We start from the raw sequence: 18,079 nt of genomic DNA on the forward strand, positions 1-18,079 counted from the left end.
TAACCTTCTTTACCCGTAGAAACATGCGGCCTGCATCTAAGAATTGCACTTATAGAGCATGACTACACATTTTAAGGCATGCAAGGCCAATATTTTCTTATTCACTACATAAATCTCAATTTGATGCAGCAATTATCTAGCCTTTTGGTTATACGTGTGTCCTTAAAAGGGACGGATTTTGATTTTAGGGTCTATTTTAAATGGTAGTGAGCCAGATCATGCGCCTGGAGTAGTTTCCTTAGCTGTGCCTTTGTCCGTTATGGGCTTCTTGTGTCCTGACTTATGAATTACCTTCTTCAATCTAAGAGTTTCTTATACTCTCTTTCTAATTGGGGCGTTATGGATGCATTTTTAACTTGTTCAGAGCTGTCACATATGCCTTGATGTGTTTTATCGTGGACTTTACCTTAACTTACAATTTGTAAACACCTTAGTTACTATCGTTTGGTTTACTATTTTCCTACAAGATCATACTTTCTCGGTGCCACTTCGTTGTGGAATCTGTGATTGCAGGGGCTGCAAGTACGCTATTTTGGAATAGATGATGTCATATAACAACACATATAGCAGTCCACCAAGGGAAGAAAAATTGTTGAATGGCAATATGATTTGTAGTCTCCTAGGCTGTATGGAGAATTTATTACGTAACGTTTGGACATTATTCAGAAGATAGAATTACATTCAAAAGAGAGAAGCAAAATGACGTGGCTGCCATTTTGCGCAAAATATCATATTGGCAACAAATTATCCTAGTGAGAGTGTTATCTATGCTTTGCTGCTGTGCAATACTCGCTAAAATAATATCCTACCTTGCTGCATGCACATGTTCATTAAGTTCCTCGAATTTATGTATTTATACTTGAATTTGATGTCTCTTCATGCACCAAGGGCACTCAAAGGTGCCGGAGACAAAGAGCATCATCTGTTTCTCTGAATGTGGAAGAGCATCATTAATTGGTTGCGAGCAAGCCTTTAAGTTGTGATGATTTCGTTTCTCTTTTAATGTATATATTTATTATTTATAAATTCATTTGGATCATATCTTATCAATTTGGAGGCTTTTGTTTTTTCTAAAGTTTAATTTTTCAGAAGGCGCAAGAGAGATCTTTTGCAGTCTCCTTAAAATACTAATTTCTCTTTGGTTGGTCTATGCCTTTTGAGACCAACCTAGCAGTTCTCTATCGTCTTCTTGCGCTTGTCATTTTCATCTTCTGTACAATGTGCTCTTCCAACTCCTTTTGTACACCCAAGGAAAACTTTTTAGTTTTAATGTTCCATGGAGTTCGGGATGAGTTTCAGGGATGGGAACTGATGGTCTGAGTTTGGGGATGGTGAGGGGTTGGCGGTGCTGGGCGTGTGTTGCACAAACACACAGTACTTGAAAAATTTACTAGAAAAAGATATGTAAGGAATAAGTATGAGAATTGTAATTGAAACTTTGCCACACTATGTAAAGTTTACACTAATAAACATTACAAACATTGAACATTAACAATGGCGGGTAAAGTTTTGGAGCTTTGGAATCGAATTAAAAATAAGTATAAGAATTGCAAATGAAACTTTGACATGCTCAGTGAATTTTAAACCAATAAATATAAAAAACATGGAAATGATTGCATTAACAATAATAATGGTGGGTGGAGTTTGGGTCAAGGGGAAGTGCCTCTTGTGGGGGTTTGGGAAGAGCTTCCAGTGGGTTGCCCTTTGCAATCGTTCGGTGGCAAAGTGTCATAGGCTTCTTGAATATTGAACCTGGGCACTACAAATTAATAAGAGCTGACCTCTCTTCTTATTGTCATCAAATAGATATTTAATGCTGGCTGACCTGTACTTTTTGGAGCCCCAACATTAAACTTTAAGCTACCTCTATATAAATAAATTTACAAGGGTTGATCCATGGTTTATAATGGTGGTCGACCTTCAATGTTTAGTTCAAATCTTAAATTAAATAAATCTTCATTTCTTTAAGGGGGATGACCCCTTCTGGAGTCCCCGAGTCTACAATCAAAGGATGCATTCAAAGGTAGAGAATAATGAAGATTCATCTCATTTGTCCGGCATTATATCCCTTTCAGAAACGTCACCTACCTTGGTGAAGATTTTAGAAGAGTTTGTGAAGATTGATAAGAAAGGGGAATTTGCAAAAAAGGGAAAGATGGTCTGATCAGAAAAAAAAGAAAATTTTGATATAACAAACGAAGTCATGCAGTGCTTAAGATTTTAGAGGCAGCAATTAATTTGACGAAAGGTGATTTCCCTCTCAAGAGCTAACAATATTCAAAGAGACACCTCTCCTCTGTAAAGACCTGATAATGTTAAAAGAAAAGAAGGAAGGGAATGTTAGATATACAAAAGCAGGTCAAAGGCAGAGTTAGAGCAGAATAGAACAGCTAGTATGAAGTGGTATCTTTCCTTTAACATCAAAGAAAGCAATTGAATTAGCATTGGTGCTCATAAAGAGCAGATCAATGTACAATATATCAGTGGTCTGGCCTTAGATCAGATCAGATTTTACTATTTATGCAGTAACATTCCTGTAACTTTGTGGTATATGCTTGATATGCATGCAATAACATATGATATCTAGTCTATTGCTGCAATCAATAATGCCAAGGTTAGTAGAAGTGCAAGAGTGAGGTAGGAACCTCCTCAGTAGGCCATCCCATGCTGAATTAATGTAGGGAAATGAGGGTCACTAGCTTATGTATGCAAAGTAGGAATTTAGGCCTATCTTCCCTTTGGATTACACTTAGACTACGAAGCCACCAAGACATTACAATGATTGACTAACACATTTCTCGAGAGAGTCAATTCAATATCATACTCTTAGTGCTTCTATTCCTTTGTTGCTTTAAGTGATTTAGTAAGTCAGGTGATTGAAATCTAGATCCAAGCGAATGATATTGACTAATCTAGAAAGTGCAAACTTCAGAGCACATGCAAATTTGGAAGGAGAATTACATGGTGCACCTTGATGCAAGTAAAGATGAACTAGGACAAGGCAAAGTCCAAATTAGTCTAGGTGAGTTTCCCAAGGCAATAACCAATCTCCAATATGGGTCTGGCCACAAGGTAAATAGGTAATGGACTCTCTCTCTAATCTACCTAACACCTAAAACCCCTTGTTCCTACTCCCACATCCAAAACTCCACCTAACTCCAATTTGACTCCTCACCTTCCTTCAACCTTCACAAGCACCCCCTAGGATCTTTCCACAACTACGGCTAACATACAACCAAGGAGCTATCTAATGGCATGAGACATATTTTCCAACATGCTTCTAACTGTTCCCAATGATTTAAGCCTAAATTCCAATACCCTTAACATGAAATTGTCAACAAGGCCTAAACAAACCTAACACACTTAGGCCTCCAATTTCCAGTTTTTGGCGAAGAGCTCTAATTTTCTCCAAAACACCTTCCAAACCAATTTGATATCTGGATACCCATTTGGCATCTTTATAAGATTGTAAGGTTTCAAGTTCTCAAGTTGAGTGTAAGACACAAAGCCCCAAATTGCTCAATAAATGAAGGTTTATGGCCAAGATAGCTAGGGTTTCCACGAATTCAATGATACAATTGCAATCCAATCGAACTAATTCTACGAGCACTTGGAGAACACTTCATTCTCACCTCCTAATAGCAGTGGAGTCACTCTACACTTCATTTGACTATCACTGCTATGTGCTGTTACACTTTCCTGGTTAGTCACTTAGTATGCCTAACCACAACATCACTGAGTTTTGCAAGGGCCTGATGAGTGGCAAGTAAAATAAAAAGAAAATCTTATAATACACATGCCTACCCCTCTTTCTGCAAAAGATCTCAATTTTTCAATTGGGGGAATCAAAAAGGAATAGGCCATACTAATTGAAACCCTAGCCACAGGTCAGAACAGGGCTAGTGAACAAAAACAATTTATGTAAACCCACAAATCCAACTACTTCAATCAATCAATGTAAGCAAAGTGAATGTAATAACATCTACCTTGTCTTCAATGCATTAACAGATACCAACATTCAAAGAAATTGCAAGTTGCAAATGAATTTGTGCTTACCAAATACTAGTCATGCCATTTAAAAAAATCTATGCATCACTTCATTAACCCTTGCAAAAGTCTTACATCTTCCTTAAATCATCGTGGAGATGACTTTCCAACTCACCATGTGCATCTACACAACCAAAATCTATCATGACTTCAACTTCTGCAAAAATGTAAAAGTTGCATTTTGGAACTTTTTTTGCAAAATTGCACTTCTATGACAACTTACAACCAAAACAACATATGACCTCAACCAACATGCAGAATTGGCCACAAAACATGCCAACAATCACTTTATTACATCACATGCCCAAAATTCAACTTTGACTGCCCGTTGACTCTTGTTGACCAAGAAGCAAACAATGCAATATTGAAGCAAAAAAATGCCCAATGGTCACAACTTATTATGAAATGACTTTCAAATGCACAAAACACCTAAAGAGATTCATCTAAAGACCAATCACCAAAATTAGGGGGAAATGAGCAAGCCAAGACATGATGCTCCTGCATCACACTTGTAACAAAATCTGAGCCAAAATAGGATGATCTATGTTGTCGTGGGGGTTCTTGACCTGCCAGGTAAATTTATATGGAACAAGGACTAAATATGGGATCCCAAAAGCATGGATGTACCTCCTTGAATTTCGGCTAATTCTAGGACTGCTGTCCTGGACATGTTTGCTTGAGGTGACCCTGCCCAAGGTTTTGAGGCTGAATTTGCAGATCTGGGTTTGTGACTGTGAGTTGAGTTGATTCCTTCTTGGAGCATCTTTCACAACATTAAATCCAAGTTGCACAAAAGAGGAGAAAAATGGTGCTTGGGTTTGCTTTAGTTAAACCTTGGTTTGGGACTCAACCCTACAATGGTGATGAATAGGAGTAGAAATCTGAGTTGAAATGCTCAAATGTAAATGTTTGGATTGAAATATACCTCTGGATTCAATTAATGATTTAATGCTCCTTAGGAAAACTCTTCCATGTGTTGATACAAGAACTTGATAAAACACCATGAAATCATAAACAAAGCAATAATTGGAAACACCTTTATGTAATTTGCTGGTCATGATGTCTTGTGAAGATGAGAGTGAGATGTTACAAGATGAGATGAGATGCTGAAATGAATTGAGGATGCCTTATACATGGATCTCATATTGAAATCACCTTTTGACCGACTTAGAAAAACAATAAATTGTCATCAGGGATAGTTTTGGCTAGGGTAAGAAGACCACTTTATTACATTCCTAAAATTTTGGGAAAAGGCGTGAGACTAGGGCACCCCAGAATACGTAGTCCAGACAAGGCTGCTTTGATCAACATAGTCTACATTGAAATCTCCCAAATTTTTATGGGTGCAAGAAATATGGTGTAGAAGCTGAAAAATCACCAGTTTGAAGAAATATGATGTTCAAATAGTGGAAATGTGTCTAGAAATTTTAAATGATGTACGAATAAAATGAATTAAGATAAAGGGCACACCTATAATCAAGAGCCTAAATTATAAAGTGTTAATATAATTAAAGTGGAAGAGGACTTATAATATTAATTTAAGAAAGGTCCTAATCCATAGAGGGAAGAGAAATATTAAAATGAGTTATAGGAGAGTGTGAACTTGGACACCCTAATCAAAGGTGTACAATTTACGATGGTGCAATTGGATATCCAATGTGCTTGCCACTTGGGGCCAAGGGGGTATAAAGTCCACTCTTGGGCTTAGGTAGGATGATTTCTAGAGACCTTTTTGCGATTTCCCTCCTTGATATGTGTCATTATTAAACCTAAGAGGAATAATTGGATATGCATTCACACATATACACTATTTTTAAATATGATTGCAAGGCCTAAATCAAGATTTATCTTGCATAAGAATTTTTAATTAGTAAAGTTATAACTCTACTTAGATTACATTTCTTTATTATGAAAATTGTGTTTTAGGGCAAGATTTAGGACAATCCCAAAAAGGGGAGATTACACAAATCCCCAAGTAGGGTTAAGGGGTAGCACAATTATGTCCTCAAAAACCTTAGAAACCTTCATCATGAATGTTATTTTCTCAAAACTTCACCTTTTTTTTAGGGTTGGAATTCCTAACTAGGAGTTATGGGAGACTCCTAGGCATCCTCGAGATGGTTAGGGGGCTGTTGGAGTCTTTGGATCATCTCGCCATTCTTGCCATAGCTAAAGTCATTGTGGTGGGGTTACATTTTTGCCAAGTCCTTGCGTCCTAGAAATGTCCTTATCTTGGGAATACATGGATTTTCTTTTACCTTTTGGGTTGGTGTGGGTTGGGGGGGATGCATCCTCGTGGTTCGCGGTTTGCTTTTTATATGTATTTATTTTCATTATGGCCTCATGAGTTCAGAGTGTTTTTCCCTTCATTTTTTGCATCAGGTGATGCTTATATAGATGAGTTAATGAGATTCATAGAAAGTTAGAAACATACTTGTGTATCTAGACAATTTGATGATGTGTAATCAAGATAGTTATTTGGTCAGAGTACGATGCGACTTCTTTTCGAGAGTTCAGTTACAATTTGATAAGTCCCTCATATTATTCTAGATCAACTAAATTTTCATTGTAGATATGGAGGAAAAGTTAGAATGGGTACACCTATGCCAAGAAAGCCCAATGTTAACATTGAATTTTAAAGTTATGTTTATGATACGCTATTTATTTAAATGATGCTCAAGAAAGAAAATAAGTACTAGCATACATATCTTTAGAAGAATATAGAGGTAAAGTACACTAAAAGATATCATTTTTGTTCATCATTCCACTTAAACAATTACTAGGATGCCTATCTTTAGAGTAATATCTGTAAAGAGTGTCGGAAGATATCATACTTGTTCATATTCTACTTAAAAAGATATTATAATATTATTATATTGTAATTAATAATAAATAATTAGTATATTTATAGTATTGTATTTAATGTTATATAAATATGACTATGTCATTATGCTCTATTATATTCTTGTTATTGTGATTTTTATATTTCTATATTTTCATCATACTCTTTACAAAAGCAAAAAGCTGGTAGTACCAAATTGTTATTAGTATATAGTATATTATTATATTTCTATTAAACTTTTAAAAGTAAAACATTTATTAAGAAAACATAATTATCATATTATCATTTCATTATATTTTTATTTTATATTATTCTTATCCTCATCATTGAGAGAGTAGTGGATTTTGTATAGGGGCACTTTTAACCCCCCATTATTAATGATATTATTTTTCATCTTTTATTATAATATTATTTCATTATATTATATATGTAAGACAACGTAAATACATATTTCTGTTTATATACATTTATTAGGAATATTAATGTACTAATCATGTAATAAAAAATATATTAAATGAAAAAAAAAATTTGAAAATGAATTTTTTATTTTTCATGCATTTAAGTGTCACAAATATGTCAAATTAAATGTTTCTAGTGTTTATTGACAGGCATTTTTACGTCCATATTTGAGTGTAATATGCACTTGGTGTAATCATGATTTTATTTATTTTGCTTGCAAAAGATTGCAAGTCTGATTGTCTTTTCTTACAGCTTAAGTTATATATCAATATATTGTTGTTCAGGGTACTTATTAACAGTGAGCATTGTTTAAGCAGGCTTCTATTTTCATGGGAGGCGAGGCTACACGGGCAGCCTACAGTTCAAGCATGGACTGTTAATTAGAAAGGACATTGGTAACTTGTACAACTGCAGTTTCTCTGTTAGAAGAGAAGGCTTTGTCAAAATGTACACTCAAATCCCAAAGAAAATAAGCCCTTTATGGACAGTATCTTCATCTTTGCCACCAAGGGGCAAGTCAAATATTAGATCAAGTAATAAGTCAGAAGATTATATTAGCAGACTTTTAAGAGAAAGGCCAAGTCAGGCTGAACCATTGTTTCTAAAAGGGAGCAAGGTATACACACAAAGCGAAAGAGAGCAAATTAAAACTTGGTTTGTAAAGCGATTTAGTACAGCACTAAATGAACTCAAGCAATTTAGTACAGAACTAAATGAACTTAAGCTATTTAGTACAGCATTAAATGAACTTAAGCGATTTGGTACAGCATTAAATGAACTTAAGCGATTTGGTACAGCATTAAATGAACTTAAGCAGTTTAGTACAGCATTAAATGAACTTAAGCAGTTTAGTACAGCACTAAATGAACTTTTCAGTAAGTTAGCCTCAAAAGATATCAAAGAGACACAACATATAGAAGAGGAACAGAGAGAATTTGAATTTGAAGAAGACACTGATAAAGAGGCTCCATCGAGACCTGTGTACCTTAAAGATCTCCTGAGGCAGTACAAAGGTCGACTGTATGTCCCAGAAGAGGCATTTGATTTTCAAACATCTGAAATAGAAGAGTTCAACAGGAACTTGAAGAAGTTACCAGAAATGCACTTAGATGAATTCTATAAATTGATGAAGGAAAATCAAATTGAGATGTTGACATCAAGGGCTTGTTCAAATATAGAAAGAAAATATGCATATCATGACTTCATTGTTGATTTGAAAGAGATTCCTGCAGATTTGAAGTTGAAGAGAAAGAAGTGGTAATTTGAAGATAATAAGGCCTAGTTATTTGAAATTTCCATTTAACTGTAATTTAATTATTTCCTTTGTGCATTAAATCTTAGTGACTTGGGTAAGTTAAATTTACCATGGGAGCTGATCCTGATTTATTTCTTTGTTTAGGGCCATGCGTTTGTCAAACTTGGAAGGAGAAGCTGTTCTAAACCAGTACTCTGGGCCTCAGCGTGAGGTTGCAAGGATATTAACTGTATGAGTTTCTTTTTAGTATGGTTTTCATTCTTTCTTTTTTAATTTACGGTTGGGCCAGTTTCTTTTAGTATGCTCCTTCAATGCCTTTATTTAATATTATAGCAAGAGGGCAATGAAACCTTTATATGTATGTTACGATTTTACCCTTTACACAGATAATTCTTCTGAAAGTTATGATTTTAATAATGGTAGTAAAAAATTAGTTCTCTACAAGTTGAATACAAATTTTTATAATTTTTATGCAGAAGTTTGGATTTGACATAGACACTATTATATACATATCAATTTCTTGTGCAAACATCAATGATTTGCATGTATTCTCAAATTTTAATCCTTTAAAATTCTGTGCATTTTAAATGTTGACCCAAGGAAATTGTCGTCGTTTGATTTTGCATTGTGTAGCCGACTTGGTTATGACATTGGAGATTTTGTATTTTGTAGCCGATGTAGTCGGTAAATAGTTGCGGACCCACCCCGTGGAATGCTGCTCCACGGACAGGATGTCCCGTGGGCAGCAATTGCTGTTCCACGGACAGGATGTCCCGTGGGCAGCAATTGCTGTGGACCCGCGGATAAACTCCGCCGCGGGCTGCCTTAGCTTTGCTTTTCCGCGGGCTGCCTTAGCCTTGCTTTTCCAGCAAATGTTTATTTTGTTTTCCGCGGGCAGGTGCACACTCCTGGTTCCGCTTCTTTTTTTCCATAGATGGTCCAGCTGCCACAACTCTTTTCCCCTTCCGTGGGCGCACATCTTTATCCCTGCGGCCTAAATGGCCTGGTGTCTCAGCAGGAAAGGATAAGCCCTCGCGGGTGATGTCTCCTGTAATGGACACCCCTGGATGTCCCATAAAACTAAACCAATTTGCTGAAATGAATTTTGTCAAACAGTTTGCATGCAACCTCTTAAAACCCCTTATAACTCTGGAAATCAAACGTTTATTTGTTTGTTGTGTTTCATGCATGGAATGGGTATCATACAACATAAACAAGAAAGAAACTACAACAATATGCAAAGTGGAAATGAACTGCTGCTAATAAAATGTTATTTTCAGAATTCATAAAACCAAATACATGGCAGATTTATCAACTCACTAATTACTTCAGCAATATTGTCATAATACTCCAGCCCATGCTTACGAATTTGCTGCTACAATACTTTGTCCTCCAATCAGTCCACTACCTTCATAATACCATTCCCTCCAAGCGGCATAAGCGTCGGACAAGTAGTGAAGAAGATATGAGCAAAATATCAAATCTGCCTGTAGCCGGAAATGCAACTAAACTGCCTGATACTAAAGCCAATAAGAAAGAATTCCAAAGGCCAAACCCGAAGGGAATGACGTCTAGAATGTTACAAGAGAGGATAGACGTCCTCAAATGCCAAGAACAAAGCTGCAACTCACACACCAATTTCTTCTCATATTCAACCTGTCTAATGAAGCCACATATGCTTCCTTTTATTCTATTCCCATGGGTCCGCTCAACTCATATGGGCAATGTGGGATAAAAGATGTGTAATATAAAACATATATTAAAATACCCCTTATGTCTCCCTTGGGTACACATCACCATAAAATAAATATTAAAGTAACACTTTAATATTTTACAATTAAATTAGACGTTACTTTAATAAAACTTCAGGCATTAAAATGTATTAGCAATCGGATTTCGAATAATGCGAGTGATAGCTCATCGGAAAGCTCTCACCGAGGAGTATCGAATCCAATCACCAAAATTGACCTGCACTGTGTCCTGCCGACTTACTAAAAATAGTAAGTATGCCTGAAACTGAGTAAATCAACTTCGTTTTGGCCCAAACTGGAAATGACTAGGCCAAAACACTCCAAGATCCCATTAAACCCTTCGTTAGCCCTCGGGACCATGTAGAACAAGGCTAACGCACACACACTTGGTCAATTGCTAAAATGGGGACATTACAGTCCGCCTCCCTTGAAATTGCTTATCCTCAAGCAATCTCAGTCCAGCCTGCTGAATAACCTGCTCACTCTCCCATGTAGAATCTTCCTCCGGCAGGTCTTTCCATCTGACCAAATACTCCTTCACTATCCTGTTTCTAAGCTTCCTCTCTCTGGTATCTAGAATAGCCTCAGGTACTAACACAAGCTTCCCCTCCTCATCCAAAGGGGGTAAATCTGCAGAAGGCACTACACTCTGACCAATGGCTTTCTTAGGCCTAGACACATGAAACACATTGTGCACTCGATTGCCCTCTGGAAGCTCAAGCTCATAGGCGACTTTGCCCACTTTGCGAATCACCCTGTATGGACCATAAAATCTAGGTTTCAACTTTTCAGCTCCGCTCTTCTTGAGCGATGACTGTCTATATGGTTGTAGCCTCAAGTAAACCATATCCCCTACCTCGAAACTGCGCTCTATTCGGTGCTGATCAGCATACAATTTCTGTTGATTCTGGGCCTGTTGTATATTCTCTTTGAGCACTTTCAGGATGTCTTGACTATCCTGCAATAAGTTTTTGGCTTTGGGCACTCTACTGTCCCCCAAAACTAAATCTATGAAGCTAGGTGCTTCATAACCATAGAGTGCCATGAAAGGAGTCATCTTGATGGACATATGATAAGTGGTGTTATAACAATACTCTCCCATATGCAACCATCTGATCCAAGCCTTTTGTCGTGTAGTTACATAGTTCCTCAAATATCCTTCTGCCCATTTATTCACAATCTCTGTTTGCCCATCTGTTTGCGGATGATAACTAGTGCTAGGTGTAAGATCTGTACCACACAACCTAAACAACTCTTGCCAAAAAACACTCATAAACTTACTATCCCAGTCGCTGACAATGAATCTGGGCAACCCATGTAACCTGAATATCTCTTTGAAGAAAAGATTTGCCCCCTGTGCTGCTGTGTAAGTGGACGGAATAGCAATGAAGTGAGCAAACTTCGTCAAGCGGTCCACCACCACATAGATGCAATCCCTTCCCTGCACTCGTGGTAAACCAGTGATGAAGTCCATCGAAATACTTTCCCATTTCCTACCAGGAATGGGCAAGGGCTGTAATAAACCTGCAGGAAATGTGTGTTCTCCCTTATTCTGTTGACAAACCACACACTCCCTGACATACCTCTGAACATCATCCTTGAGCCCTTTCCATGAAAACCACTCTCGGATCTGCCTGTAGGTCTTGAAGACCCTCGGATGTCCAGCTGTGGGTGCATCATGAAATGCCTTCAGTATCGCCTCTCTCAAATGTGATGACGAAATCAAATAAACCCTGTCCTGAACTCTGATCAATCCATCTATCACCTCATAGCGATCATCCTGTATGGTACCTGAAATCAATCCAGAAGCCCAAGCATCTCCGACATACTCTGCTATAATCCGATCTCTCCAATCTCCTGAAATCTCTGCCAGAGCACATAAGTGAGGTCTTCGAGATAAGGCATCAGCCACCACATTTTTCTTACCTTTGACAAACTCTATGTCAAAGTCATAAGCCTGCAATTTAGTCACCCATTTTTGTTGCCGGTCATTAAGATCACGCTGGCTCATGAAGTATTTAATATTGTTGTGATCAGTCTTGATCACAAAACATCCACCTACCAAATATGATCGAAATTTGGCCAATGCATGCATTATGGCCAACATCTCCCGGTCATAGACAGAATAACTTTTCTCAACTCCTCGGAGCTTTCTACTCTCGAATGCAATGGGATGCTTCTCCTGCATCAATACTGCTCCAATCCCATCACCTGATGCATCACAATGAAGCTCAAAAGGCTTCGTGAAATCCGGTAGAGCTAGAACTGGACATGAAGACATTACCTGCTTGAAATGCTCAAAACACCTCTGTGCTGCCCCTGTCCACACGAAGGCTCCTTTCCTGGTAAGATCTGTCAAGGGTGTAGCAATCTGTGAGAATCCCTTAACAAACCTCCTATAAAAACCACATAAACCAAAGAATCCCTTAAGCTGTGTAAGGTTTGTGGGAGTAGGCCATTCTACAATAGCTCGAAATAGCTCTAATCTTTTCGGGATCAACCCGAACGCCATCTGCACTAATGATATGCCCCAGGTAAAGGAGCTCAGTCATGCCAAACTCACATTTAGATTCCTTGGCATACAATGACTCTCTCTCCAGAATAGATAACACCTCCTCTAGATGATGTAAGTGCTCCTCCCAGGTCTTACTGAAGACCAAGATGTCATCAAAGAAGATCAAGACAAATCTCCTCAGCTGCTTCCTGAATACCTGGTTCATACAACTTTGAAATGTAGCAGGTGCATTGGTTAGACCAAATGGCATAACCATGAACTCAAAGTGGCCATAGTGACATCGGAAGGCTGTTTTCTCAATGTCCTTTGCTCTCATCCTGATCTGATGGTATCCGGATCGCAAATCAATTTTGGTGAAGAAGCATGCCCCATGCAACTCATCAATCAGCTCATCAATCCTAGGAATGGGATACCTGTTTTTAATTGTTTTCTTATTCAGTGCCCTGTAATCGATGCACATGCGCATCGTCCCATCCTTCTTCTTTACCAATACTACTGCTGAAGCAAAAGGGCTCTTACTGGGCCTGATATGCCCCATCTCCAACAAATCCTTAATCGCCTTCTCTATCTCATCCTTGTGTTTCTTAGGATGACGATAGGGAGTAATCATAACTGGTTTGGCTCCCTCCTCGAGCTCAATAACATGTTCCATCCCTCTGTCAGGAGGAACCCCATGAGGAATATCGCTAAATACTTTAGCGTGTCTATCAAGTATCTTCTAGACATCTAGTGGATGACTCTTTTCTTGTGGCTCTGGTGAAGTTGGCATAATGTGGCACTCTGCCGCCCACTCTATGTCATCATGACGAAAAAGTCTCTGCATTCTCCTCAAGGACACTACTCTGCAACCTCCATCTGAAAGCCCTCTAAGTACCACAGTTCTGCCCTCATGCTGGAATCTCATCTCCAATTTCGCTAGATTGAGTGTGAACTCAACTAGTGAAGCCATCCATGTCATGCCGAGGATGACATCATAATCTCCCATGTCCACAACATAGAACTCATCCTCCAACTCGTAGCCATCTCCAAACCTGATGCGAAGATTAGATATCTTCCGAGTGCATAATAACTTATCACCGTTAGCCACCATGACTCTAAACCCATCATGCTCCTCTGTCTGTAACCCTCTCCTGGCTACCAACTGTGCATCTATGAAGTTATGTGTAGCCCCAGTGTCAATAAGAGATATCACTTTCTGCCCCTGGATAGTACCCCTGACCTTAAATGTGATTGCCTTTTGGGCCCCTGTCAAGCGTGCCAACGATCTGTCATCCTTAGGAATGTTGCTCTCCTCTATAGTGTTACCCTCATCTGAATCGGAGTGCTGATCCTCCCCTTCTGACTTTGACTCTTCTGCTGAAAAATACTCCATTTGATTTGCCTTAGCCTTGAGAGAACATTTATGAGATAAGTCCCAAGGCTCTCTACAATGGAAGCACAGCTTCTTCTTTCGAAGTTCATTCAAGGTTTCATTGTCTAGTCCTTTTGATCCTTCTTTGGGTTTGCTATACTCTTTCTGAAATGATTTTTTGTCTTTGTCCTTGCGGTAGGAAGAATCTGTTGAAGGGTTTTTTCCTTTATATACCGAAGGGGCTAAATCTCGTGCCTTTTTAGTTGCTTCAGCTAACGTGAGTGGATCATGTCCCTTCACCCAACCTTGTAATGGATCAGCAAGAGCATCACAAAATAACACCACCAATCTCCTAGGAGAGATATCAGTAACAAGTACAGACAAGCGCTGAAACTCGGCAATGTAAGCATCCACAGAACCTGACTGTTTTAACTGTGCTAGCTCCTTGAAATGTAACTCGAGATCCTTAGTGTCAAATCTCCCAATCAATGTTTCGGTGAATTCCTCATAGGATGTAATCTGATTATGCCCCAAAGTCACCATGCCATGATGCCACCATTCATGTGCAACGCCATCCAAGTGCATAGCCGCATACTTGATAGCCTCCTCCTCAGGCATAGGATTTAGCTGCAAGTATGTATCTACCTTTTGCACCCAAGCTCGTGCAGTCATCTTCCCTGAAGCATCATAGTAAGGTAAAGAGAGTTTTCCAACTTTCTTCCTCAGCTCAAAGTTTTGATTCCTCCCTCCTGCTTTAGGCATGTGTCTCATCCTCAAGTCCATATAATCTCTAAGAGAAATATCCGCCTGAAACTCTGGTCCACTAGCCTCCCAGTCCCTCCTGAACTGATCTTGTAACTCGGTAATCTGCGGTTCGTTTACTGGATGAACCGGATCTCTGGGTGGAAAAGTGGGTAGAAAAGGTCTCGAGCTCGCAGTCCGTGCTGGGCGTGCAACGTGTCTAAAGTTATCAGCCTCATTCCCATTGTTGCCGTGTCCATTATTACCATTAATGTTATTCTCAGGACCATTGTTGTTGCCTTGGCCTTCATGGTTATTGTTTCCCCCGTTGTTATTGTTTCCCTCGTTGTTATTGTTTCTGTTGTTGGCATCACCTGGATTAATATTGACACCCATCTGTCTAGCCATGAGCTGCAACATCATGTCCATTCGCCTATTCTGCTCCTGCTGCATACGTTGCCCCTGCTCTAATGTATCCAGTAACTGTCGGAACAGTACCTCCCCCTGATCTGGACCAGCATTTCTGCCTCCGCCTAATCCTATATTCCTGTCATCTCGATCACCCATATTATTGTCCTGATCACAGAATATCTCCTCTGTGTCTGTATGGTTGAATTCAATGTCCCCCTACACGGATGTACTAGACTGTTTGCTCTGCAAGTCTGAAATCCTATTTTGTCTTGCTCTGGTATCGCGGAAATTATAAGACCCCTGTCGCATGCTCAAACATAAATGCTTAGCCTGTGTTTTTTACTTACTTTTTCCCTCTATCCGGCTGTTCCAAATTCCCTATAAGACCTCCACAGGATGGCAGGACTTATAGCTCTGATACCACTGTAATGGACACCCCTGGATGTCCCATAAAACTAAACCAATTTGCTGAAATGAATTTTGTCAAACAGTTTGCATGCAACCTCTTAAAACCCCTTATAACTCTGGAAATCGAACGTTTATTTGTTTGTTGTGTTTCATGCATGGAATTGGTATCATACAACATAAACAAGAAAGAAACTACAACAATATGCAAAGTGGAAATGAACTGCTGCTAATAAAATGTTATTTTCAGAATTCATAAAATCAAATACATGGCAGATTTATCAACTCACTAATTACTTCAGCAATATTGTCATAATACTCCAGCCCATGCTTACGAACTTGCTGCTACAATACTTTGTCCTCCAATCAGTCCACTACCTTCATAATACCATTCCCTCCAAGCGGCATAAGCGTCGGACAAGTAGTAAAGAAGATATGAGCAAAATATCAAATCTGCCTGTAGCCGGAAATGCAACTAAACTGCCTGATACTAAAGCCAATAAGAAAGAATTCCAAAGGCCAAACCCCAAGGGAATGACGTCTAGAATGTTACAAGAGAGGATAGACGTCCTCAAATGCCAAGAACAAAGCTGCAACTCACACACCAATTTCTTCTCATATTCAACCTGTCTAATGAAGCCACAGATGCTTCCTTTTATTCTATTCCCACGGGTCCGCTCAACTCATATGGGCAATGTGGGATAAAAGATGTGTAATATAAAACATATATTAAAATACCCCTTATGTCTCCCTTGGGTACACATCACCATAAAATAAATATTAAAGTAATATTTTACAATTAAATTAGACGTTACTTTAATAAAACTTCAGGCATTAAAATGTATTAGCAATCGGATTTCGAATAATGCGAGTGATAGCTCATCGGAAAGCTCTCACCGAGGAGTATCGAATCCAATCACCAAAATTGACCTGCACTGTGTCCTGCCGACTTACTAAAAATAGTAAGTATGCCTGAAACTGAGTAAATCAACTTCGTTTTGGCCCAAACTGGAAATGACTAGGCCAAAACACTCCAAGATCCCATTAAACCCTTCGTTAGCCCTCGGGACCATGTAGAACAAGGCTAACGCACACACACTTGGTCAATTGCTAAAATGGGGACATTACATCTCCGCGCGGCCTCAACTTGAACTCCTTGGATTGTCTTCCGGCGGACTGCTCTCATTTGCTCTTCCGTGGCTAAACTCTTCCGTTTATTGACCTTGCTCTTTCGCTGCGGTGCTTCATTTTCCCTCGGTGGTACTTTATCCTCCCGTGGCGGTAATTTCCTCCCCCCACAGGTTTCCTTCTTTCCTGTCCTTAGCGACTTCCTGGCTCTTGTGGATTACATTATGGTTGCAATTGCCTTGAGACATGTTTTTCTAGGGATGTCTTTGTTCCTGTAGCATGAAGCTTGTCTGGAGGTTGCCGTAAAGAGCATTTTGCATCACCATTTCCATATAGTTTGAATTCTATTTGCATCTGAATGCTTAGATACACCATTTTCACTAGCGAATTTGAACACATTGGGATCCGAAGTGTTCGTGGTCTTAATATTTTCATTATTTCCTTTTTGCTTTGGCGAGAGACAACGTTTTATTAGCAGAGCAGAACTACCTTCGGTGCCTATAATTCCAAGAACCAGTGTCCCAGATTTAGCAGCTTGCATTTGGTAGCAAAGATCTTTTTTTTTGTGGATGGTTGAATATTCACAAATTATCTGTGAAAGAAAAAGGAAGAATAAAGCGGAGATATTTTCGAGATTCCGGACAAAACCTTGTAACGGAAGGACGATCCATAACGGAAGGACGATCCATATCTTATAAAGCAAAGGAAGAGCCGTTGTTGCATGAAATCGGCAGGGAAACGAAAGTGGAAGAACCAATTGAAGACAAGTATGGAAAAGAATGTAAGGGTTTTAGCGTCGGGAATCCGAGTTGTAGGGCCATCCACTTCCAGCAGCAAGAAATAGAAAGTCAGGGAGGAACTCACTCATCTCACCGTCCAGTTTGAGGGTCTCAATGGCAACGAATGCCGAAAATGGTGGCAGGGAACTCCGGACGCCAACCTCGTTAAGCAAATTTTGGTACGGGCACAGGTGCATTGGGCCATCCAGCTTCCAATTTTTTCTATCTAATTATTCGAATCAGTTTTGAGGACCATGATAGAAGCATATAATCGGCACAACAGAACGAACACATTTTTGTATAAAAAGCATTGGATGACAGTTTCTTTTAAGCCTAGGGATTTCACGAGGGTTTTTGGCATTCCTGGTCTTGGAGGTAAGAAGGTAGAAATCAAG

The 18,079-nt window shown here is 39.0% G+C and overlaps 1 protein-coding gene across 2 annotated transcripts in view; it reads left to right on the top strand.

Annotated features, from left to right (window-relative positions):
- FTSHI1 (FtsH extracellular protease family) overlaps positions 1 to 18,079 on the top strand; it is a 189,419-nt gene that overhangs the window by 639 nt on the left and 170,701 nt on the right. For both annotated transcript variants that reach the window (XM_089833042.1, XM_089833041.1), the window contains exons 2-3: positions 7,666 to 8,605; positions 8,748 to 8,832. In XM_089833042.1, coding sequence (XP_089689168.1) covers positions 7,666 to 8,605; positions 8,748 to 8,832 — 1,025 coding nt within the window. The remainder of the gene's footprint in view (positions 1 to 7,665; positions 8,606 to 8,747; positions 8,833 to 18,079) is intronic.

This window comes from Cupressus sempervirens, chromosome 5 (genome assembly GCF_028749045.1).
Source record: "Cupressus sempervirens isolate cs-2001-9-10 chromosome 5, ASM2874904v1, whole genome shotgun sequence".
Lineage (NCBI taxonomy): Eukaryota > Viridiplantae > Streptophyta > Pinopsida > Cupressales > Cupressaceae > Cupressus > Cupressus sempervirens.